Source organism: Orycteropus afer, unplaced genomic scaffold (genome assembly GCF_000298275.1).
Source record: "Orycteropus afer afer isolate SDZICR_OR568_19922 unplaced genomic scaffold, OryAfe1.0 scaffold00049, whole genome shotgun sequence".
NCBI lineage: Eukaryota > Metazoa > Chordata > Mammalia > Tubulidentata > Orycteropodidae > Orycteropus > Orycteropus afer.
In genome coordinates, this window is record NW_006921636.1 from 12033120 (window position 1) to 12059271 (window position 26152).

General features: G+C 40.0%; 1 protein-coding gene across 1 annotated transcript in view; it reads right to left on the bottom strand.

Moving 5' to 3' along the window:
• Positions 1-26152, bottom strand: part of STK4 (serine/threonine kinase 4) — a 109736-nt gene that overhangs the window by 42970 nt on the left and 40614 nt on the right. The window contains exon 10 of the mRNA XM_007938393.2: positions 6702-6859. Coding sequence (XP_007936584.1) covers positions 6702-6859 — 158 coding nt within the window. The remainder of the gene's footprint in view (positions 1-6701; positions 6860-26152) is intronic.

Below are 26152 nucleotides of genomic sequence, written 5' to 3' on the forward strand. Positions count from 1 at the left end.
GGTTGTAAATCATGCCTACTAAAGTCATATCAAGGAGTTCTGGTGACGTAGTGCCTAAGGCATTTGACTGCTAACCAGAAGGCTGGCAGCTCAAACCCACCAGCTACTCCTTAGAAGGAAGACTGGGCAATCTACTTTTGTAGCAATAATGGCTCAGGAACCCAAGGAGGGGTCCCTATGAGTAGGATCTGTCTCGACAGCAGTGAGAAGGTCATATTAAGATGAGGCAATTTGAATACATAAAAAATACAAATTATAAATATTGAAAAACATCAAATATTTTTAAATCCCTCAATTTCTAATGATACCAAAAGAAAAAATCATTGGTTATCTTTGAAGGATGCAAGGGAACTAACTTATCATTTTGAAAACTGGCACATAAAGAGCAAAAATGAAGGCCGTGTCCTGTTTCTCCTACAAAAATTGTACTTGAGGGTCGCTACATAATGGGAAGTGTTACCTAATAGTTAGAAGTATTTCAGTTGGTGAAAGGAGAATGAATGATAAGATGCCATGATAATAATGTAGTGGTTTCTCTCTTTTTTTTTTTTTTTTTTTTTAACATTTTACTTTTCTTGTGCTGAAAACATGTAATAAGATGCTCAGCAGTGGGTCTGGTTTCCTTGGGTTTTCTAATGAAATGTGCCAACATTTGGAAAGATCTGTAAAACTCAGTGAACCACTTTCCAAACTACCAGTGCATGATGTCAAAAAATCATGGATGAGTAAAAGTTCCATTCAAAGGGCAACACAGATCAATGCAGAAAGAAAAGTCCATTGATAATGGTTTCCGATTCCACATTGCAACTAGCCTTTAAGAAACCACCACTGCTCAATGTCTCATTACGTGTGTTTTCACAATAAAAGTAAAAAGTTAAAAAAAAAAAAAAAGAGAGAGAGACAGAGAGAGAAACCACCATTGTTGAGTTTTGCTGCACTGTCAACAATACCCACAATTATCTGAAAAGGCCATTAAAATACTTCTCCATTTTCCAATGACATACCTTCGGTAGGCCACATTTCTTCATGTATTACAACTGAAAGAATATACTACAACAGACTCAATGCAGAAACAGATACAACAGTCCAGCTACCTTCTATTAAGCGAGACATTGAAAAAAGTTGAAAAAGTATTAACAATACCATTTTTCTGATTTTTTTTTTGGTTTGGAAAAGTTATTTTTCATAAAAAGAAATATTCATATAAATTAATCTGCAATAGGTTTATTATTATTTTTAATAAAGTAATAAAAAATTAAATTGAGACATTTAATTTTTTATTACTTTATTAAAATTTTTGAATTACAAAAGTTGAATTACAAACTTTATTTGTAATTCAGTAAATACCAGTAGACAGAACTTATATAAACAAAAACTCTATGGGGCCCAGAAAACATCAAGGTGCATCCTCCATAGCATTAATTTAAACATGAGTAAATAAAGCATCTCTGCTACCTTATCAATCATGATTTTAAGTTATACACAAGGCAGTAATAACTCTCACCTCCTACCAAACATCTAACTTCAACAGAACATAGCCAAAAGCAAAATGTACAACCTGATTTCAAAAAAGAATTGACTCTGTTCTGACAATTCAGTAACGTGTCATTACAGAAACCCAAAGAAATCTCCACTTACAATCAGACCTGGTGCCTGACACAGGAGAGAATGGGAAAGACAAAGTTTCATGAGATCAGACTGTTGTCACTCTCCTGGGAAAAACCCAGGGCTAAAACTTATCCTTCTCCACCACAAAAAGCCAGCTCAATGGCGTCTAATTATCCACACAGTCCAAATAATCAATTTTGTTCAGGCTCTGTTACTTCAATCAAATTAATTTTGGATTAACAGTGTGCTGTCTCTACACCCTGATGACCCAGCATCTCACAAAGAGGGACACTAGCTCTTTGTGATGCATTAGGAGGCTATTTTTAATTTCTCCGATACATCAAGGAAAAATCTGAAAAAGAACTAAGTATTTCCAAAAACACAAGGGTACACTGGGCACTAATTTACTTTACTTGAAGGTCCCTCTTTTAGTCTCTGTTTCCTTTTCCTCACACACCCACACCTTCTCTCGCCAAACACAATTACTCAGTACTTCCTGACCCTACTGCATTCCTTAGTGCCTCCACAGACACACTGCCCTCTGCCTAGAATGTCCCTTCCCTCCTTCTCTGGCTCAAAATTCCTATTCATTTTTCAAATGAGACTTCTTGGTGCCTTCCCTGGAGCTCTTGCTCCCTCTTCTGGGCTCCTCTAGTGTTTTCATGTTTACTTTTTGAACAGAATTTGCTAAGAGCCTCAAAGAAGGCCATACAGGGTAGATGGTTATGAGCGTATGCTCTAGAGCCAAAAATCTTTGGTTCAAACCCTTGCTTTACCACTTACTATAACCAAAGGAGCTGTGGTGGTACAGTGGTCAAAACATCCGGCTGCTACACAAAGTAAGCAGTTCAAACCCACCAGCTGCTCCATGGGAGACAGATGAGGCCATCTGGTTCCATAAAGATTACAGCCAAGCAAGACCTATGGGGCAGTCCTACTCTGCCTACAGGGTCACTATGAGTTGGAATCAGCTCAATAGCAGTGGATTTGGTTTGGGTCTGGACCTTTAAGCTTCACTTTATCATTCATAAAACAATATCTACTTCATGCAATGGTTGTGAAGACAGAGCTAGTATGCATGAAGACTTACTAACATTCTAAGATATTAATAAAATAAGAATCTATTCTTGTCTCTGAATTTCTATAGCACTTAATAGGAAAGAAAGGAGAAACTGACATAAACTACACTTTAAAAACCTTTTGGGACAAGGTTGTAGTCACTTCTTGGTCACAGCCAACTACCCAGAGGAACCGAGCAGTTGAACCTGTGGGCTTGAGACCATGGTCACAGGGGACATCAAGCTCAATTGGCATAACATACTACACAAAATATTGTTCCACTTCCTACTTTGGTGAGTAGCAACTGGGATCTTAAAAGCTTGCAAGCGGCCATCTAGATGGAACAATGGGTCTCTCCTCATCCAAAGCAAAGAAGAATGAAGAAAACCAAAGATTCATGAAAATAATTAGTCCTGGCAACTGGTACACCATGTGATCTGCAGCCTATATGACTGAGACCAGAAGAACTAGATGGTGCCCGGCTACCACTGTCAACCACTCAGAGGGGGATCTATGTAGGAGATCCTGGATAGAGAGGGAGAACAATGTGGAACAAAACTCAAAATCATTTGGGGGGAAAAAAGGAGGAGGGGAAGGACCAGGTTTGCCGGTCCAATAGAGCTTGGTGGAACCACTGAGACTATGGCCCCTAGCTGCCCTTCAGGTCTGGAATTGAACACACACCTGTGGCTTCCAGCCAAACAAAAGACAGGGGTAAGAGCTGAACATGTACCTGAGGTAGATACACTCCTTGGAGAGAACAATCATGGTCGAAAGAAGGGCTGTTTATGCACAGGGAGACAGCTGAGGGGGCAGGAGTGCATGGAGGGATGGACACAGGGAAGAGGTAACTATTGGGAGGAAGTGGGAGGGGAGCTGTTGCAATGGGGTAAATTGTAGTCAATATCACAAGACAAAGTGTATGTGAACTGCTGTATGCAAAGTGAATTTGCTCTGTAAATTTTCACCCAAATCACAATTTAAAAAAAAAAAACCACCTTTTGGATTAGTGGCTCTCAGACTTTAGTGGGCTAGAATCACCTGGACAGCAGGTTAAAACTCAGATGACTGAGCCCTGCCCTAGCATTTCTGATTGACTACATCTAGGGTGGGACCTGAGGAAACGCATTTCTGACAAGTTCCCAAGGGATCCCATCACTGCTGGTCCAGGGATCACATTGAGAACTGCTATCTTACACTACTGTTTCAAATGGTTGCTTTGCAATTCAGGTAAGAGCTATCTAGAGAGAATGTTAAGACACTGAAGATAGTTTTCATTTGTGTTTTGGTGCTTTTTGGTGTAGTGGCTCATGTATCGACCCTCAATTTTCTTCCAATGGCTAGTCTGAAATTCTCTAAAGACTAAAACCCTCCTGACACTCACAAGGTGAACAGAGTAACGTTTTATACATCAGGATGGGCTGGCTCAGGCACAACATGGGTGTATACAAATCCAAACGACACAGTGCCAGGGTTCCAACATCAAATGCCCGTAAGTGCCACACGGTCTGGCCAATTAGCCGATAAGCAGGCCAGATACTGGAAAGGAGAACTGAAGAGGTCATGCCCAAAGGGGGAAGCTGCTACTTGGCTCCAGGCAACCATCATCCAATAACACAGGTCTGTTGTGTCCAGATCATCCAAGTTTTCAAGATAAACCTGAGACCCACGTTTTATGTAAAATCTCTCAATTTTTAAACACAGGCAACTAAAATATTTCAACACTGTACAAAATGCACAAAACTATCTATGGACTGGAGGCCACCAGCTTATGGCCTATGGCTTAGTCTCGGGGTCTTTCTCTCGCATGGACCAGGCTAATGGAGGTTGGACCATGTGTTAACTTATCCATGGTGCTCCAGGCCCCACTCCCACCAGCAACTCTCTGCTTCCAAAACAAAAACACTCTCTCTAAAGACCTACTAAAGCCTCTTTGTATAAAGAGTTTGCCCACTGAAACATGGTCTCTGCCAATGATCTTTGTACAGGAAAACTGTGAGAAAGAGAACTAAATTCTCTATACATTGGAATGACTGATACAGAAATAATGGCCAGGATTAAAATGACTGGGATTTTAGGATCTACACTGAAAAAAGAAGGAAAATTAGGCCTAGAAATTCTATCACAGTGATGATGTGATTCAGGTACCTGGCAGTTATTTAAACACTGTGGTCTGAAGACTTCCTGAACTGAGAAAACCAGCTCTTATCAATTCTTACAAGAGAACTGCACTGGCAACATAGAAGAGTCCGTACAGTAATTCAAGTCTCAAGAGCCTACTCTGATTGATTAACAATAGCAGCCCAGAGCACTCTCCTCTGTCTGTGTCTCTGTCTCCCTCCCCCCTCATCCCAATCTCCCTTTCCTTATTTATACTTTCCATAGCCACTATCACTATCTGACACACTAAATATGTTGCTTCTCTATTTTCCTTCTACTAGAATGGAAGTTCCATTGTTGTTATCGTTAGATGTCATCCAGTCAGCTCCAACACATAATGACTCTTCAAAACTCTATTAGGGAGGGGCATTTGTCAGTTTTGTTCACAAATATATTCCCAGATGGGAGCTCTGGTGGTATAGTGCCTAAGGCATTTGAATGCCAACCAGAAGGCTGGAGGTTCAAACCCACCAGCCACTCCTCAGAAGGAAGGTTGAGCAATCTACTTCTGTAGTGATACCACCTTGGAAACCCAAGAAGAGGTCACTATGAGTCAGAATTGACTCGGTGACAGTGAGTTTTGGATATTCCTAGATAAGTATCACATACATAGTGGTGCTCAAAAAACAGACTAACTAAATGAAAGAACCAACAGACAACAAAACAAATGAACGTGGGTTCTAACATGAGTTCAGTGACTACTTGGTTAGACAACCTCGAGTGAATTCCTCTGGTCTTCAAAAGATTTCTACCATTAGTTACATAAACTAGGGCATACCTGACACTTTACAAAAGTAGGAGCCGAGTTATGGAAGAATGACATCATTTCCCTCTGGGCCAGTCAGTTGGATGGAAGGAAGCCAGGACAAGAAAGGCTTCTCAGAGTCCAAATCCAGTGGCCACAGCTCTTTCATAAACACCAACAGAATTATGACAGCTAAGGAGCAAACTTCAGAATTTAAGACTACAAAAATTAAAAAATTCCTAAAGAGAACATCTAAAAATACTCAGAAAAGGAATGTAGACTCTTTACCTTATGTTTCTCCCAACACTTTTATTGTCTCTACTCATTAAATCCCTGTGAACAGTAGTAATAAGTGTCTGTGGTTGAGGGAGAATGTTCCATGGCAGAGAAAGGAAAAACATACCTAAGTTTTTCGCAAGGAACTTTGCAACAATTTTCAAAATTCTGACAAAATTCAGAATGCTCTCAAACCAAATCAAACTATCACTGAGCCGATTCTGACTCACAGCAACCCTCTCTGTTTCCAAGACTGTAAATCTTTGTGGAAGCAGACTGCTTTATCTTTCTTCCACAGAGCTCTTGATTGGTTTGAGCCACCGACCTTTTGGATAGCAGACAAAAGCCTTAACCACTACACCACCAGAGCTCCTTACAATCCTCTCAGAGAGCCTAAAAATTAAGAGGAGGGTTAGCAAAACAACTGACAGTGCAAAACAGCATCAACTATTCTCTAGTCTAGTTCTTAAATACAAAAATCACAATCCCAAATAACTACTAAAGACAGTTGTAGCTTCATTCGCTAGCAGATTATTTCCTTTACCATTAACAATTTTAAACTTGACAAGCAGAAAAATGGCAAGTGAATAAAGGATTTTTAAGGCAAAAAATAGAAAAGACACCACCAACCAGTACTAGAGTACTAGAACTCCTCTAATGTCAGTCAGAATGCTGGTCTCCCAAACTCATGAGGACCTCAGCCCAGGAGCTGCTGCCAGAGGTGGGTAGAGGAGACGGAGGCCGCCATGAGGAAACGCCCAGGCACCGCTGGTGAGCTGACAGAGTTGGACGTGTGATATTTCAAAAGACTTCCCCCAGAAGTCGTAACCACCTGGCTTCCAACACTACTTACAAACTCGTAGTCTCCATCCTGTGGTACCTTCCAATCCGAGGGAGTCTTCAGTGGGCCAGGCACGCTCTTGCCAAAGCTGTTGGTCTGCTTCTCCTTCTCTTTTTGTTCAAAGTACTCCAGGAAAGATGGTTTTGCGGGCTGCACGGTCTCATCTCTTCCTAAAAACCCAGAGAAAGAGAGGATGAAAAGGCAGGCTCATTCTGTTAACACGCTTCATCAACAGCCCCTCAGGTGGGCTACCGTCTCTGCATTGTGGCTCTTTCTGTGCAATGAAGATTCCTTCAGGAAGCTAACGAAAACCACAGGAAAAGACACGAATGTTCACGCAAAGTACTTCTCACAGAATTTCAGAGGATTCACAGTCCCCCTCAAATCCATGCAAAGATCTCCCATCTTTGAGATGGAAAGACTTGGGTGATGCAATGGTTCTGAACAAGCTACAAGTAATCCTTTTTGAGTCTCTGGTAGCAAATAGTTCCTGTCATATTCAGACTGAAAACACAGAAGCAAACAAAATGTATCTGCCATGTAGAAAATTCACCACAAGAACAGGAGTAGGCAGGGGAGATACACAGTAGGGTGACAACCCTTGATAATCTCATGATCCAATGGATTAATGAGAGAAACATGCAGGGGAAAGAAAGCCCAAGTAAATCACAGTCCACACACTATGAGATTATGAGGTAACAGTTTGTAAAGGCTAAGGCAGAAAAATAAGATACAATAAATACAGTGTGATCTCAACTCTGTAAGAATGTATCCATATGAGAAAAAACCAAGAATGAAAGAAAATACAGCAAAGTGTTAACAGTGTTTCTCTGACAGAATTATACGTGATTTTATTTACTCCCTCGTAAGGTTTTTATTATTATTATTATTTTAAAGGCGATAGTACAGGGTAAGTATTAAATGAGCAGAACTCACGATAAACATCACATGTGCCCCTAAGTTGGACTGCGTATGCAAACTGGGGTACACAGGGAAGACTGGTGGAGGAAGCGTTAGCTTGGGCCTCGAACAACCACTGAGCAAACCAACAGCTACAACTGCCAACAACAATGAAGAAAGAAGAGCTCTACCCAGCATGGCTTAAAGCCCTAGCTAGCTAAGGGGACCTATTCCACATGCTAAGGAATCTTTGTGCCTGTGAGTGGTACTAGTTTAGTACTAGTATCGGGAAGTACAGGAAGCTTCTTCTAGAGCTTTCTGTGAACATGGGAGTTTGTACTGTCCCTGTTCCCAGTAAGCAGGAAAGATAGGAGTCCTAAGAAGCTGATGGGAGGTGTCTAGAGGAGCCAGAATAGCAAGTGCTTCTCTCCTGGTTCCCTCTTCCACTCAATCTGATCTCCCAACACCTGCCTAGAGCTTAGAGCAGCTGCAAGCCAACACCCTGACTGACTCTCAGACATGTGTGACCTTTTTATCATCACTGCCAGGTTCAACAGCAGCCACTCCTGATATACACATTTCCAGAAGCTGCCAACAGCATATTTCCCTGGTGCCTCCTCACTTGTTTGTTGTTGTTATGTGCCATCGAGTCAGACCCGACTTATGGCGACCCCTCCTTGGGTTTCCAAGGCGGTATCACTACGGAAGTAGATTGCCCAACCTTCCTTCCAGCCTCCACACTTAGTAGGGATTAAACACAGCATTGGTTAGGACCAGTCAATGGGTATGTGGCCCATGTGTGCTTCGCTCTGTTTGTGCTAGGTATGATGTGAAGTGTTTTTCATGTTTATTGTGTTTAATTTTTAAATTAAAGTTATTACTTAATAATATATTTCTTCAGGAACTAAAACAAAATAAAACTTGTTAAAGCAAGGGTGTTTGGGATTTGCCAAGAAATAGCCCCTTCTGCCCCTCCTCTGGGACCAGAAGGGAGGAGAGACACAAAATCACATGAACAGATGAGTGTTCATAGAGCCTCCTCGAGCCAAGCCACTCCAGCAGTACTACTGACTGCTGACATACCCAGTGCACAGCAGACTTTTATATAACATATCCTAACTGCAAGGAGCAATTAAGCAAACAGAATGGAAAATCCAAAATCCAAACGTCCAAATGGCTGCCCAGTTGGTTGGGAGATGATTAAATTGGACCTATCTCTTGTACCTCAAATTATAAAAACTGCAAATGGATTAAGAGATCCAACTGTAAAAATGGAAACCATAAATACGAGAGGAAATTGTGTGAATTCATTTAAAAGTTGGGTGTGGAAAAAAAAGGCTTTCTAACCATGACAAAAATCCAGATGTAATAAAAACCTTATGTGTGGTGAAAACATCATAAATTTTAAAAAGTAATAAGTGCACATACACTACAGCCAAGAAAAAAGACAAATGGCAATCTGGGAGAAAATATTTGCAACAAATATCACATTTTTTTAAAAAAAAAAAAGAAATTTTAAGACGTTTTTATATATTAGGGAGGTAAGCTCTCACTAAATAAAAAAATTCTTAAAATCAGCGGGAAAGGACCCCAAAAAAGTAGAAAAGTAAGTTAAAAGAATTGAAAATAGAGCATGCATACAAAAACATTCAATCAGCCCTTAAACATATAAAACCATGCCTGGTGGGTTCACTCACAGTAAGGGAAACGCAAATTAAAAACACTCAGAGATAACCATTTCTTAGGTTTCAAGTAGGCAGCATTCAAAGCTTTCTGTTGCAAAGGCTGCAAAATGATACAACTTCTGTGAAGGGGACTTGACAGTATCTAAATATCAAAATAGGACACAAGGGAAAGCAAGGAGTAACTCTGTGGTATTTGAAATGAAGGTACTATACTAGGAGTTCATGCTTTTAAACAGACACAAATATGCATACATGTTTCTTCACTGAAAGTTCCTGAAGCAAAGCCACTTCATTAGCACTGAGCTCTCCTAGTACTCAGATCCTGGTTTCCAAATATCATGACCCATTAAAAGGAACCAGTGTTTCTTAACAGTAAAGGCTGCTTCCACGCCTAGCGCAGGAAAAGTACAAAGTGGGCCTGGAATACCTTTTTTTGTGCCAACAAAAGCAAGCAAGTGCTCAAGAACTGATGGGGACACATCAAAAGGACACTGTGAGCATCACAATGAAATCAGTGAATAAAAGAGACTCCACACACTCAGAGTGACACTCTAAAAGGCTGGGAGAAAAGAGAAAGCCCTTCTTTAGAAAAGTAACTGTACTATAGTTTCTTAGGAAACACACACAAAAAAAAGACAATTTCCTTTCTTAGGAAATACCACTTAATGTTTGAGAATAAATTTCATATCTCACATACCATTCTCTCATTACGTCTGTCATTTCATGTCTGTTTTTCCATCTTTGTATACGTACAGAGTAATGACAGAGATGAGTTCATCAGTAAAAGTGGTAACTTCAAAATAAGAAATGTTAGGTAATTAATTTTTTTTTCCTTCTCCTGTGGAATTTTTTACAAAATCAAGAAAGGCATTATTCTTTAAAAAAAAAAAAAACATCATGTACAAAATGAAAATTTTGTAATCACTACAATAGACTTCCATGGTGCTTCCTAAATTCCTTTCAGCTGCATGGCAGAAATTCAAGGATGAAACACTAAGGACAACACCTCAGTGGTCGAATTCTAAACCAGGTCACAAAAATCAAAGAAGCATCTGGAAGCCAGAGTACGGACACTGTATAGCTGCTATCGGTGAAGATGAGTCGGTGAGAATGTTTGCTGTCTTTGTATCAGAGTCGTTCCTGTTTGATGACAGGCCATGTAAAGATTTCTAATATTCTGGAAGCTGAAACACCAACTGTGCTTCGTCTCTTTCAACAACGAAGGGTCAGAAAGGACAAAGTCTATCTAAAACTTCTTTGTTTTTGTCTTTTGATATCAGCATTAAAGACCTCATTATAACTGACATTTATTAAAAAGTTCCAAAAACTATAGAGAATTCTGTAATAAGAGAATTTTTAATCTAATCACACATGCATACATAAGCTGGAAGCAAAATTCACACAGGTGTTAGAAATGTAATTATACTAAAAATGTTTAGCTAAAAGGTTACACTCAAGAGTACAAACAAAACTAAACCTGATTTTTGGCAACAGCACAATACACCACAAAAGTCCCTAGCCTAGGGTTTTCAAAGATCTAGATTCTGCTCCTGATTATGTAATCTTGGGAAAATCACAGGTTCCTAATCTACAGAAAGAGGACACTGGACAAGGTTATTTCTAATGTCCCTTGCAGCTTTGAAAATTCCATGGTTCTGTAACTTGGCAGTAGCTTATAAAAACAAATTTATGCTCCAGCTGCAGTTAATCATTCCAAAGAAGTCTTTATCCCTTGAGGGACAACCAACAGCCTCTAATCTAAAATATGTCACAAAATAGATCTGTATGGGCATAAGCCAGAGACCGCACCAAAATGAAAAATAGTTTGAACTCAATTAGCAAATATTTTAGTGACAGGACTGTCTGTGATTCTCTTCTTTTTTCCTTTTTATTTTTTTAAAAAATAAAACAGATGGAAGATGTGACTAAATTTTTCTTGGCCTGAACAGCAATAAAATACCTTCTACAGATATAGGTTATGAAAGTATTTTATGGAACTAAAGCTGAAGAAATGAATGAGTCAACTGGTAGGGGAAGCCACCTCAACTGCCAAAAAACAGCATATATACAGGTGATCCCTGTACTTTTAGCAATTCCAGAAATCAACAGCTTTTACTATACTGCTTCTTCATCCGTGAAAGTGCATCACCGTTGGATTAAATGGAATAGACAGTTTTCCTTAATAACACCATAATTAAACTGTAATTCCTGCTCTTAGTCTGATTTATATACTGGTTATAAATCTCAGTAAATAGAGACTACTGTCACAATTAGTATCTGAGGTAAACTGCTTGCAAAAATGGCCACAATTATTTCCTCCTGGTATTTAGGCCCTTGGGAGCTCTGGTGGCACAGTGTTAAGGCATTTGACTGCTATCCAAAAGGCTGGCAGTTCAAACCCACTAGCCACTCCTCTGAAGGAAGACTGGGCGATCTACTTCTGCAGAGAAAGCGCCTGGGAAACCCACGGAGGGGTCGCTATGAGTTGAATCGACTCCACAGCAGTGAGTTTGGTTTGGATTTTGGTTTATTCATGCCCTTGAGCAGTCCCCTCCCACAATGATCCAGGTCTAGGCCATGTGACTTGCTTTGACCAATGAGACAGCAACAAATATATTGGGAACAGACTTGAAAAGTTCATGTTCATGTGTAGTCTGCCACCATGTAAATAACCCTGAGCAAGCCTGCTAGATGGTGAGAGACTACACAGAGAGAGACCCAATCAGCAGCTGTCTCAGCTGAGGCCCTGAAACATCAGCCAGCCTACCTCCCATCCTGCCAGCTGACCCACAGGCAGGAGCCAGCCGGCCCAGCCCACCCAGAACGCCCTGAGGCCAACCTACAGAGTCTGGAATTAAATAAAATGGTTGTTGCTTTAAACCACTAACTTTTAGGGAAGTTTATTAATAGCAAAAGCTACTGATAAAATGTGTATCTTTTCCCTCCCTCCCTGCCTCCCTCTTTCACACACACACACACACACTCCACTCCATATTTATAAAAAGAATTCTATTCTTTTGGAGCTCAGGCTTGAGTTCACTTAATACTTATTGGAATACCTTTTAAGTTTCAGGCTTTCTACTAGGTGCTTTCAAATGATGTTCTCATCCAAACCTCAAGGCCACCAATGCAGAGGGAAGAGACCCTCACTTACTGGACACCTAAACCACTGCTGTCCAGTCAATTCCGATCCATAGTGACCTCACAGGACAGAGTAGAATGGCCCCACAGGGTTTCTAAGTCTGTAATCTTTATGGAAATGGCCTGCCACATCTTTCTCTCATGGACAGCTGGTGGGATCAAACCATCAACTTCTCAGGTAGCAGTTGAGTACTTAACTACTGTGCCACCAAGGATCTTTCATTAGATACCTACACCAAGTGAGATAATGTGCAACCTCACTTAGTCCTCAAAGAACCTACTGAGGCATATATTATTACTCACTTTTCGTAAGTGAGAAGTTTGGCTAAGATTTCCTAGGTAGGAACTGCCAAGGACTTAAACCCCGACCGTTGGGTTTTCAGTCTGATGAGCTGCATCTTGTATTGCAAATGCTCTGAAATCGAAATGAAGACTCTTTACATGTCAGAACGGCCACTGAGCTGAGTGTAGAAAGAGTGGGGGGAATGGGAGTTTCCCAGGAACGCTGTCTTTGACTTTCCTTTCAGAGCCCTTGAGCTAGATGAGCCAGACTCCAGGACAGCAGCCTGCCAGTACTGAGTAGCCTCAGAGCGTTGCTCCCTGCTGATTAAAGGCAATGCCGTCCCCAGGCCTTCAGCTGGCTGGTGGATTTTCTGTTTCAACTTGAGCTAGGGTGTTTCTTCAGATGTATCCCAGGAAATGAAGATGTGCAGTTGAATTGTAATACAAGAAACCTGACACCATAAGGAGGAAGGACTAAGCAGAGAAGTAAAGCTGTGAAAATGCCACATCTTGCTCCGCTTGTTTCCTGATGCAGGAAAGGCATGAACTCCTATAGCAAGACTGGATCGTTTTTCTTTGAAGTTTCATCTGGCAAGCTTAGCAGACAATCTGCTGAAGCCCACAGACAAAGCAACGAATTCATAAGCAAGTGTACCGTCTATTTTTCTTTGAAAACGTCATGTGAAAGCAGAAAGACCCAAAAACCAAAACGTCCATCAATTAATGAGTGGATGAGTAAAATGTGCTCTATTCATACAGAGGGATATTAAAAAGGAATGAAGCACTCAAGGACGCTGCCCATGAAGAACCGTACCAACACTATGCTAAATCAAACAAGCCAGTCACAAAGCTCACAGACTGCACAATTCCATACAGGAAATGCCCAGAACAGGCAAACATACAGAAAGCAGGGTAGTAGCTGCCTGGAATTAGACTGTGGATGAATACGATGTGGTATATCCACAAATGGAATATTCCTCAGCTATAAAGAGGAATGAAGTACTGACAGATGCTACAAAACAAATGAACTGTGAACTCATTATACTAAGCGAAAGCCAGACACAAAAGGTCACATGTTACATGATTCATAAAAAAGATCCAGAATAGGCAAATCCATGGAGACAGAAAGCAGACTAGTGGTTGTCAGGGATGGAGAGAGGGAGGGATAGGAAGTGACCACTGACAGGATGGAGGTTTGGGGACAAAACTGTCTGGAATATGATAGTGGTTATGGTGACACAACCTTGTGAATATATTAAAAACTACTGAATTGTACACCATAAAATGAGTAATTTTATACATGAATTGTAATTTAAACAATAGAAAACTTTAGAAAATTAGATTGTGACAATGGTTGAACAACTCTGAATATTCTAAAAGCCACTGCATAAATGAATGAACCGTATGGCATGTGAATTATACAGTGAAGCCTGTGAGAGCCAGAACACGACAGGGTTGCCTTGTTTTCCAGATCTTGCAAGCTTTCCACCTTTGACAGGGTACAGTCTTAGCACTTTTCTATGGCTCTCTATCAGTGAACTTTCCTGCTATTTGAGCTGTCCTTCTCTGACACAATACTCTTACAAAGGTTCCAGCTTTCACATGTTTTACTGTATAACAATTACTCAAATTTTTAAAAAAGCAAAAAGATCCCTTTCATCTACTATTTGCTTTTCCCTTGCTATTGGTGAGTATTGGTTTCATTTCTATGAAACCTTTTGTGAGCTGGAATAACAATGTGAAGCAATTACCACTAACTTATTTTAGGAGCTCTGGTAGCATAGTACCTAAGGCACCTGACTGCTAACCAGCAGGTGGGTGGTTCAAACCCACCAGCCACTCCTAGGAAGGAAGGTTGGGCAACCTACTTCCGTAGTGATACCACCTTGGAAACCCAAGGAGGGGTCACCATGAGTCGGGTCCGGCTCGACGGCACCTAACAACAACAACATATGGGAAAAAAATTTTGAGTGTTCCCAAACCCAATAAATAATCTACCAAAGAATACCTAAATCCTAAAGAAACACTAACACAGAGAGAAAAAAAAAAAAAGTAACTTCAGCGGCTTTTAAAACTCTGCCTGCCTGCATGTAAACAGTATGAATGGTGGACACAGGCAAGCCCAACGCATGCAGTGTCTTTATTTTGTTGACTGAGACTGAAACGCTGCGTTACGTCCAGTTTTACACTAAGCCTAACACCTTAATGAGCTCTGTTAGGCTTTTCTGACACCTTAGGACACATCTTGCTAACTGAGGTACAATATAAATTGAGATGAAGCACAAGATGCTCACAGACACAGTTCAACGGCAAGCGGCTGATGCTGAGTGCTGAGTGCACTCCCGGAAGGAGCCAGGTGGCGGCACTCTGGCTGCTGGGACTGCGGGCTGCCTTTCCAGGCTTGCTGCAAAACAGGCGCTGAACACCACTTTCGCTTTCTGCCTTCTTTCGTAAAAGTGTAAATCCTCTTCGGATTTCTTCCGGTTAGCGGTTAGCAAAAACGGGTACTAACATAGGTCTTTCAGGAAAGCAAAGCGGCATAAAGTGAACTTTGAAAAGTGGACAGCTGTCTTTCTGAGCTGCTCCACAAAGCCAAGGCAGTCAGAACCAGGGAAAGAGACTGACAAAGGCCAAAGCCCCTCCTTTCCTCTGGAATGAACCATCTACTAGACATTAAATTTTATGCCCTCTCATTTCACAAACTCATTTTCAAATTGTCAGTAAGAAAAGCACAATGGTCAACCTACTTGTTCCTTAATCTCGAAAATAATAACTCTTCTACCTTAATAATAATTCATTCTGTTTGGACAAGAGAACTGGGCAAAGCCTGCATATTTTCTTCTCTGCTTCATGTGTAAATATTCGCAAGAAAAACAACCTCAAGTAATCCCACAAAAGTCTTCCTCTGGCTTGGAGTAATATGCCTTAATGTGTACTTCATATCGTAAGGCAGTTTTGTTTTCATGTGCTATTTATGATGTGTGTGTGGTTTCTTCGTTTTGTTTTTGTAACCAGGCACCTAAGTGTTTTACATATATTAACTCATTTAATCACACAAGTTATTATCCAAGGTCTTGTGTGTGCCCATAAATATCCCTTTGAATGTTCTTTGGAGCCACTAGGAATTGCTGGAATCATAAATTACACAATTCCTTGGAACCAAACTAGGAATAACTCTTCCAGTTAATCAGTTTCAATAATCACCTCTCTGCAAATTCCCCTGAACTCTGGGCAATGGTACTCAAGTTGTACACATCTATTCAAAGAGATGTAAACCCAAATTTCTGAGGCTAACTGACTAGAGAAAACACAGGGAGCATAACTAAACAGACACAAGAGGGCTACAGCCACAAATGATCCATACCTTAATGACTACAAGTTAAAACTCCCTACTTTGGCATTCAAGGTCCTCCAATGTCCAGTCATTATCCACATCTTTCCATCATTCTCCTACATGAACTCTGTGCTTCAGCCAAACTGAATTCTGCACACATATTTCTACCTTTACTGACTTTACACATGCCTGGAATGTCCTCCCCCAGCCTTCCCACAGATTGAAGCTTCCTTCCTATAAATCCTTAACACTTTTCTGGGCCACTTATCCACTATGTGACCTCTTCTTATGTCCCAGCTCCTCAACTAAGTTATATCATTATCAAATGCCAATATCTGAAACATCCAGGGTAATGTTCCATACAGAGAAGGTATTAGAAAGACCAGGTATAGTACAGTTGTTGTCGTTGTTGTTATGTGCCATCGAGTCGGCCCTGACTTATAGCGACCCCTCCTTGGGTTTCTGAGGCAGTATCACTACGGAAGTAGATTGTCCAACCTTCCTTCCAAGGAGTGGCTGGTGAGTTTGAACTGCCAGCCCTCTGGTTAGCAGTCAAGTGTCTTAGGCACTATGGTACCAGAGCTCCCTATAGTACAGTAAGCATCTAGAAACATTAGTGATGATATTAACAAAAGGCATCTTCTCCTTTTCATGTACAGGTTTCCAGTCAGCAATAAACATCTCATTTCATTTCTATACACTACACAATAATGACACATAGTGACTACCTACTGAAAACTGCTTGGTTGGCATTAAATATTCATTTTTAACCAATACTGCTTCCAAGTTGTTTCATTTATTAGAACATAAATATTTAAAGGGCTCATCTAACTTTTTCTTTATAGATCCATTTAAATTCATATACCAAAATGTACCACCATTTTCTTGATCAACAAGAGTGGGCAGGTCAGAATAGCTTACAGTACCAGGTACACATATTCTACTAACTGATCCAGACCGATGTATCTGGCTCTGAGGTATAGTAACCAGGTCCTCAATGCCCTTTCTTCTTCATCACCACTGTGATGAAGTGCTCTCTCCCTCTCTTGGAACTGTATTTCCCCCATGGTTATTCTTGACTCTTTTGCCAATATGACTATACCAGAGCCCCTTATCTTCCCAAAAATAGAGGCTATAAGCCCTTCACCCAAGTCACACTGAGATCTGGTACTTTCATATCCTAATACGTGGTCTGGCAGAGTGAGTTGAATGAATTTTCAGGCACCAAGACTGTGCTTTTTGGCTCATCCCAAAAGAATCAAGAATGTTAATGGATTCCAAAGATAAAAGTGGGCCCAACATCTGGATGCAATTAGAAAAATTGCATAATTAGGATTTGGTCTCCACTCTGGCAGGGCGACCTTGAATTATTTGTGCAACTGTGAGAAAAGTCTAAGTGCCAACATGTCTGTGCTTCCATTATAAATCTCACCCAGGAGGGAGCTTGTGATAAAATGCCCAGTGAGCCACAGTGATTATTTTTCAGGGATGCGAACACATCTAGCAAGCAACAAATTCCACAGATTTAAGATAAGAGTTTGAAAGTTCACAAAGGAGGTCCTGTGGCTCTGAAGTCTGCCCTTCTTTCAAACCTGCCATCTTGTATTCTGAACTACTTAACAGATTCTCCAAACATCTATCACCTTATTGCCCAAGAACTTAAAACACACACCCATGTCCACACACTCCTTCTCTTCTCAGTGCACTTGTAAGACATGAATGAAATGGACACTAACCTTCCTGGAGAGCAGCCATTTTCACGCCAGTGTTCAGATGCAGAGACGGCAATTACCTGACACCACTCATACCAAGAGTAAAACTAAAAGCATAACCAGCAAGAGAAAGATGCAGAAAAGCAGTCTTGGTTGAAAGGACTTTTAGGTCCGATAAAAAAACCACGCTCATATGTATTATTGATAGCTACTATTTTTGACCATTTATATGTTGTTTTACATATATTATCTTGTATCTTCTTAACAACCCTACAAGCTAGGCATATTTATGTTCCATTTTTCACAGACTGGAAAACTGAGGCTGAAAAAAAGAAATAACTTGCCTAAGGTGAGTCAGTCTATAAGACCCTGAGCTAAGCTTCAATCCAAAGACTGATTCCAAAATCAATGTTCTTTCTACTACTCCTTTTTACTTCTCTAGGCCTTATTCAGAGATGTGATCCCAACAAAACTAGATGTTTCAAGTTTTCTGCTTTGGTTTTATAATTGTACTAACATTATCTGCAATTCCCGTACGATACTGAGTGGTAAGCACACAGGGGCACTTAATACTCTCTAATGCGAGTTTAAAAAACCCTGAAGGGATCAGAAATTATACAGTAAGGCTTTTCTGGTAAAAGAAGTGTTAAAATACCTGTAGTATTTTATGGCTTAATTACTATACAAGCTTCCATCGCTGAATGTCCACAATACATTCTGTGAAACAGGACGCTTCTTGGACGTGACTTGGACGCTTTGTGAACACCGTGTTACACACTTAGCAAACAAAAGCATTCCCTGATCTTCCACTTTCATGTTGCTAAATAACCTTTTGTTTCACTTCCAAACTGACTTCTCCTTTGCGTCTTGCTAATGCTATCATTAGCAGTGGTTTTGCTGTGTTTGGGAGCCTGACGCACTTCACAGTAATATCTTCTCAAGAAAATTAAACAGAGAGATTAACACTACAACACTCAACAGTCATGACACACAAGATTGGGTGCTGCTCCCTATGAGTCAAACATATACTGTTCTACAGTAAACTTTTTATTTGTAATTTGGGAAAGTTCACATTAAAATAACAATAGAAAGTATAGTACAGTACATACATAAACCAGTAACATAGGCATTTATTATGACTACCAAAACATACGTATTACAGGGTATGTATGTACTGTATCATTTATGCCTGGCAACACAATCACTTCATACACAAAGGTATGACCTATGCATGTTACATGTGGGAAGCTGTTGCATTTGCTACATCCAGTTACATCTACTATGCCCCATTCTCCAATCAGGATTTCTGAACTCTATTATCACATTATGGGAATACAAATATATACATGTGGTCAGACGCTGCCGAATGGATGTTACCTAGTACACAACTACAGCCGCAAATGCTATCATCTGAGTCAGAGAACAAGACTGATAAAACACAAAAGAAGCAATGTTACAACATCCTCCTTCAAATAACTGCAAGTGGGAAAAAAAAAATAGGCAGTGAGTCAAGAATTTCTATCTTATGTAGCTCCAAGACCAATATCTGATGGACAGTGCTGAAATAAAATTATTTCGGCAAAAGCCTGGCCTTTGGTTTTAATATGAAACAATAGGTGCTTTCATGAGACTTAGGCCTTTGCGGACTATAGATACCTATCATACCAGAGTAACTGTGATAGCAGCAGCAAGTCCCAGGAAGTTACCTAACAAAGGCTTCTGAACTGCTCTAATTTAACTATGCCACTATGCTTCAAAATTCTAATTCAGAGAGATAATGTGCTCTAAAGGAAAAATGTGAATTTTGTGAACTAAATGTGGGTTCCAGAGAGAAATTATCCACCTCTGCATTTAGTACACTGGGTCTAAGTTGAAAGGCTTTGAGAGTCAGGGCAAACAATTTTTCAGCTCAGTAGTCCAAGCTTTCTGCCTCCCACTGTCCTAGGAAGCCTAGGGGTAAGAGAGGGGAAGAGGTCACTAAGCATCTCTTGGGAGTGAAAAGAAGACAAGAAGACCATGACAGTACAGCCAGAGCCTTGGGAAGCAGAACCCTTGCATACCAAATCTTTAGCAGATGGGTCCCTAATATGCATTGCAAGCGGCCATCCTTTGGCCTATCATTTCCTCACATGGTGCAGAAGCATTTAATTGCTAAACTGTAAAATATGCAAATCAATTTCAGTAACTACCGGCCAAAGGGGCCAGGAGGCCGCATCTCCTGAGCTCCTCTAGCCCCACAAGAGGAAGACAGAATCACCATCAGTAGCCCAAGGCCTATTCCTACGAGGCCAGACATGTTGCCTCCCTCCAGCCCTTTTACCAACCCCAACACCAACTGCTCCTCTGCAGAACCCATGACCTCTCTGCTGGGTTTGATAATTCGCTGCAGTGGGTACACAGAAGTCATAGAATATGGGGTTTATTAGGAAAGCAAGAGGCTACAATTCAAGTTCAGGAACAACGCTCAGTCTCTCTCAGCCCGCTATCTCCCAGCCAACAGTCTCTCTCTTCACAATGCATGTCTCTTGGATCTCTCTCTTAGCAACGCGTGTCTCTTGTGTCTCTCTCTTAGCATGTATGTGTCTCTCAGGAGCACGTTTTTCTCAGCCAAAAGTCAGAGAGACTCCTTTTGAGCCTGGCAGAGTGACCACTAATCAATCCCAACATCAGAATTCTATGTATCTGAGAGAGAGCAAATTACTGGTATTAAAACGAAAGGCCAGGGGCTCTTGCCAAAATTACTTTGTGCTACTTCCAACAGAAATACCCCAGGTATTTTAACTATCAGGAGTTATTCGGTTGCTCACAGCAAATTCCACCATGGAGTTTACAAAGACTTATGGCTAGAAAAGCCATACCAGGTAATTTACTACACCGCACTACCTCAGTTGCTCCATGATTATCCTTCTCTAAAATAATATCTTGCCTTTTCTTTTTTTTGGCTTCCAAATATATACTTTATGTACCAAAATATTTTTTAGTATGCTTTGGAAAGCATGGATTCTTTCTGTATTTAACTTTTAGTTTTCAATTAAACTCCTAAACATTATTAACATCTTATTTGATAATGACCGGAGACTCTCTTCCTTTAAAAAAAGACGTGTGCCTGAGATGAGTAATGGTAAAACCATTTTTCTGCATATTAAGGATGCACCCAAAAGTGAGAAAACACATATAATTTAATGTAAAACACACAGAAGACAAGATGAAGACAAATCTCATTATTTTCACAGCAGTACTAATGCTGTTCAGTGCCAATATATTACTTTGAAAGATATATTAATAACAATAGTTACCATTTTCCTAGACCTCTATAATGTACTTGATTTTTAGAAGCACGCAGTTTTAAATCACTATTAATGACAGAATCAATGCCTGAATCAGACAGTAGCAACCAACAGACTCAAGATACCATTTTATTAGAAAACTCTTATATGAAGCTCTTTAAATTGACCTATTCTCCAAATAAGTTTCTTGAAGCTTATTTTACAAAACTGAAAAATCTTGGATTAAAAATTATTTAATGTTTATGGTGAGATAATTTTAGACTCACAATTTTATAAAAACTACCCAGATACCCTTCATCTAAATTCCCCAACTAGTAACACTTTACTACATTTGCTTTATCCATCCATCCACCCACCTATAAAATCTTTTCTGCGTACTATCTCATTCATCTTGACAACACAAAACACCAGTATCACAATAACCTTAGGTTTCACCAGAATGATGTCTGAAGATTCCAGAAATGTATGTCAGAAGGCAAGAAATGCAGCTTTTTACAGTATTTAACAAGAAGCTCTGCATCACAGTGGCAATGGGGACCAGGAGTCAAGAAGTCAGAGCTCTAATGTGACCTCTGGTAAGACGCAGAACCCCCCCCTCTGAACTTCAACCACCTCATCCTGTAGGGAGGGGTCTGCATGTGAGGCACCAATAGCTCAGGGATGCTGGGAAGATCAAAAAACGATTCCCCAGGAAGCATCAACAATTCTGAATGTGTATGCATCTAACAAGGAGCCTCAAAATATAAAAACCAAAATGAACAGAAGTACAGAGAAAAAAGAGCAAATCTACTATCATAGAGTGATGATTTCCATATACTTCCCCCAGAAACTGAAAAATCAAGTATCAAGAACTAGTAAAAACAAGACAATTTGAATACAATTATCAAGCTAAACTCACTGGATATGTACAGGCTTCTGCACTCAGGAATTAGAAAACACACAGTCTTTCTAAGACACACGAAGAACACTTCACAAAATTAATGACACACTGAGTCACAGCATCTCAAGAAAAAGCCAACAAATTGAGATCATACAGACTGTATTCTTTGACTGCAATTTTCTGAAACTGAAAATTAAAAATAGGCCATTTTAAAAATCATGTATTTGGTTTTTAAAAAGCACTTAAGCACCACAAGCTGGGAGGCAATACTTACAATGCACCACATATGAAAACTGACAGGATGCAGCTAAAACACAAGTTAGAGAAGAAATTATCATGCTAACTCTGTGTTAACTAACATACCACTTGCTCACAGAGTAAGCAAGAAAATCAAACAGCTATATGCTGAACTCGTAAAACAAACAATACAATTTAACACCCATTTTGATTAAAAATAAAACAAAAAACCTCTTAAACTAGAAATAGCAAAGAACCTCTTTAACCTGGTGAGGGGTTATCTAGCAAATCCTGCTGCAAAATCAGACTTACTGGCAAAACATTGGGAGAATTTTCTGAAAGGCAAGGAACAAGAGAACTCCCACTTCCACTTCTACTGTTGAACACTATACTGGAGGTTTTAGTAAGACAGAAAGATACATAAGGATTAAAAGGAAAAAATGCTATTATAATTCGTAAACCATAAAAACGGCTTCATGAAACATACACATGTACATACACATACACAGAAACACAAAAGCAACCCTAGAAAATCTGTCAAAGAATAATACAATCCATAAAAATTCACAGCAGTTGTCTACAAAAGCAAAAATGTTAAAAAAAAAAAAAAAAGTTTAAGAAAGTATACCATTTATAATGGGAAATTTGGTGGCGTAGTACCTAAGGCATTTGACTGCTAACCAGAAAGCTGGTGGTTCAAACCTGCTCCTCAGAAGGAAGGTTGGGCAATCTACTTTTGTAGAGGTACTGCCTCAGAAATCATTTATAACAGCAACAAAAATAACAAAGTATCTGAAAATATTTTTTTTTTACATATCTGAAACAATACTGTAGATAAAATTATAAAATGTTATTGAAGAATATAAGAAATAAACCAAATGGAAAGATAACCATACTAATGAATAGGAACAATCAGCATAATAAAAACAGATGAATAATGATATAAATCTCAACTAGCAATCTATGTTGAAAAGAAAAATGAGGAGAAAGGGAATCCAGTTTAAATAGATGACCAAGGAAGGCCTGAGATGGTAGCAAGACCAAAGGTCTGAGTGCTGGGAGGAACCAAGTCTTTCAAATGGAAAAATAAAATCAGATGACCACAGGTCATATTATAAACAAAAACAAATTCCCAATATATTAAAGTCCTCAAGTGAACAGTAAAACTTTATAACTTTTAGAAAAAGAAAAAAATAAATAAAACAGAAGACAATTTTTAAGGCATCTAAGTAGTAAACCCAAGGAGGGGTTGCTAGAGTCGGTTCTGACTCAACGGCAGATAACAAGAAGAAGTAGCAAAGACTTCCCTAAAATCAAAAAACCAAACTCACTGCCATCAAGTCGGTTCCAACTCCTAGCGACCCCTCCTTGGGTTTCCAAGGCAGTATCACTACCGAGTTAGATAGCCCAGTCTTTCTTCTGAGGAGTGGCTGATGGGTTTGAACTGGCAACTTTCTGGTTAGCAATCAAGTGCCTTAGACACTACACCACGAGAGCTCCTGACATCATGAAAATGAAAGCTGCTAAGACACTACAATGTTAAAGGCATAAGCCACAAACTGGGAACAAATTCTGACATTGCACATAAACTGACAAAAAACTAGTGCCCAAAATATAAAGAACTACTGCAAATCAGTAACAAAAAGACCCAAAAAAGAAAAGAAAAGGCAAAGGCTATTCAAAGAAAGGATCAGACTTCTCTGTAGTGAATATGGAATAAGATTAAAACTAAAGGAAATGACTAGGCTAAAATATGTCATTAACATTTCTTTTGATATATAAAATAACTTTTCCTAAGTCACTTGTGCACAAGAACTATTAGTTTCATTAAAAATATTTATTCAATCACTTGGTTATAGCCATCTTGGGTGACAATGGTTTCAAAACTACAGACTGGTACCATGGTGCAAAGCAAAGCCACCAGTTCTGGCTAACGTCCACTGAAAAACCTGGGATGGGAGAGGAACAGGCTTCCAGTACTTGGATGTGTTTGGGCAGACTTTCATCTTCCCTGCACTTTGCCAAGTATGAAGTACCCAATCTCCCACCTAAAGAAAGTAACGGCACTGCCCTAGTGTTGCCATGGATACTTAAAAATAAATAAACAATAGTCTTGATTTAGAATAAAGACTACCATAGAAAGGGGATTTGGGAACACACATGGAAACACAATTTTAACTTATAGACTATTCCAGAGCTCCCTCTTCTGGCCCAGAAAAAGCATAACCATCCGAACCCTGCCTCAGATCACAGGGCCTTAGGAAGGCACCCTCCTCCCCTTCCTGGGGGCAAACAAGGTTCTTTCAGAGCCCTTGTCAAAAATAAAACAGACAAATTAAAAATCTAAAGGAAAAAAAAAAGAGAGAGAGAGAGAAGAAAGGAAACCAAGACAAATAGAAAAAGCTTTCCAAACCAAACCAGTATTTTATCCAGGCAGAATTTTCAAAGCAGCCACTCCTCAGAAGGAAAGTTAGGCAATCTACTTCCATAGTGATACTGCCTCAGAAACCCAAGGAGGGGTCGCTAGGAGTCAGATCCGACCCGATGGTAGTGCGCTGTGTTTGTTTGCAGTGTGGGCTGTGGTGCACATTGTGGGTTCTTACAGGGGTTCTTGAGGTCTCTATGAAATAATCATCCTACCTCCTGCCCTCCATCCCTCCCTCCAACCACACTGTGACTCCTTAGTCAGACTCAGATACACAAAACCTAAAACACACTCCCTCAGCTGCAGCAGGATCACTAGTCTATCACTGGAGACAGGCTTCCTTTAAAAACCACCCATCCCTTCCTTCTGGAAATCCTGGGGACACGGGGAGGGGCTCATGGTATGATTCTCTGTAACTGTGTATACCAAAAAACCCCCAAATTCACTGCCATGGAGTCCATCCTGACTCATAGTGACCCTCATTGGGTTTCCAAGACTGGAAACCCAATGTATATGTTTTAATTGTATATGTGTATATGTTTTAATTGTATATGTATATATGTTTTAATTTTCCAAAATGAAATGTTTAAGTAACTCTTAAAACAGTAAAAGGTAAAGATTTCAAAATAAGGGCAAGTCTGTCAAACTTATGGCCCCAAATCTGAAGTACAAAACCTGCAGCTGGTCATTTGTGAACTGAGTTTATTTGACATCACTCAGCCGGCAAATGCTGAGGGGCTGACATGATTTGTGTCATGACCATGATAAAAAATGCATGTTGTTCATTAGACATCCTAAAACTATCCAAGCTCAGAAACCAAAGGGAACAAACAACCAGCCCATGGAATTAATTAGCACTTGAAATATAAAAATTCCATTTGGAACAAATCTTTAAATAAAAAAGGACAAATTTCCCATAATCCATGCATGCACACAAGTGGGTCAGCCTAGTTACAGGCCACAGTGCTATAATCATCTGCGTAATTAAAGCCCTTAAAACAAGTAGCACTAAGAGTCAATGAAAAGAAAAAGAGGTCAACAGCTCATTACAGCAAAATAAACCTTCCTAACCAATCACACCGGCTACTTAGAAAAAAACAAAAAGAGAGAAAAACTACATTTAGTACACAGCATTCACTTGCTAATTTAGGTTAACACCAAACATGAAATAGTTAGGGTATTTTAAATGTTGAGTTTGGGGGATGAAACATAACCTAAGAGCACTGAATGAGATAAGAATTTAAAGAGTCTACCACAGGCTCTGACATTCCTTTTCAATGTAAAGCTTTGGTAAAAGAAGGCAGAAAAGGGGATCTGTAAGGCAGTGCCAAGCTCAAATTCTAACTTACAGGAGGCAGTCATGACAAGACATCACACTTGGTAAAAGAGGGAGACCCCCAACGAGATGGACAGATTGACACACTGGCTGCACCATGGGCTGCAACCCAGCAAAGCTTGTGAGGATGGCACAGGGACCAGGCAAGGTTTAGTTCTATCAACACGGGGTCACTGTGAGTCCAAGCCACGCACCTGTTCCATCACACACGGGGTCACCGTGAGTCCGAGCCACGCACCCGTTC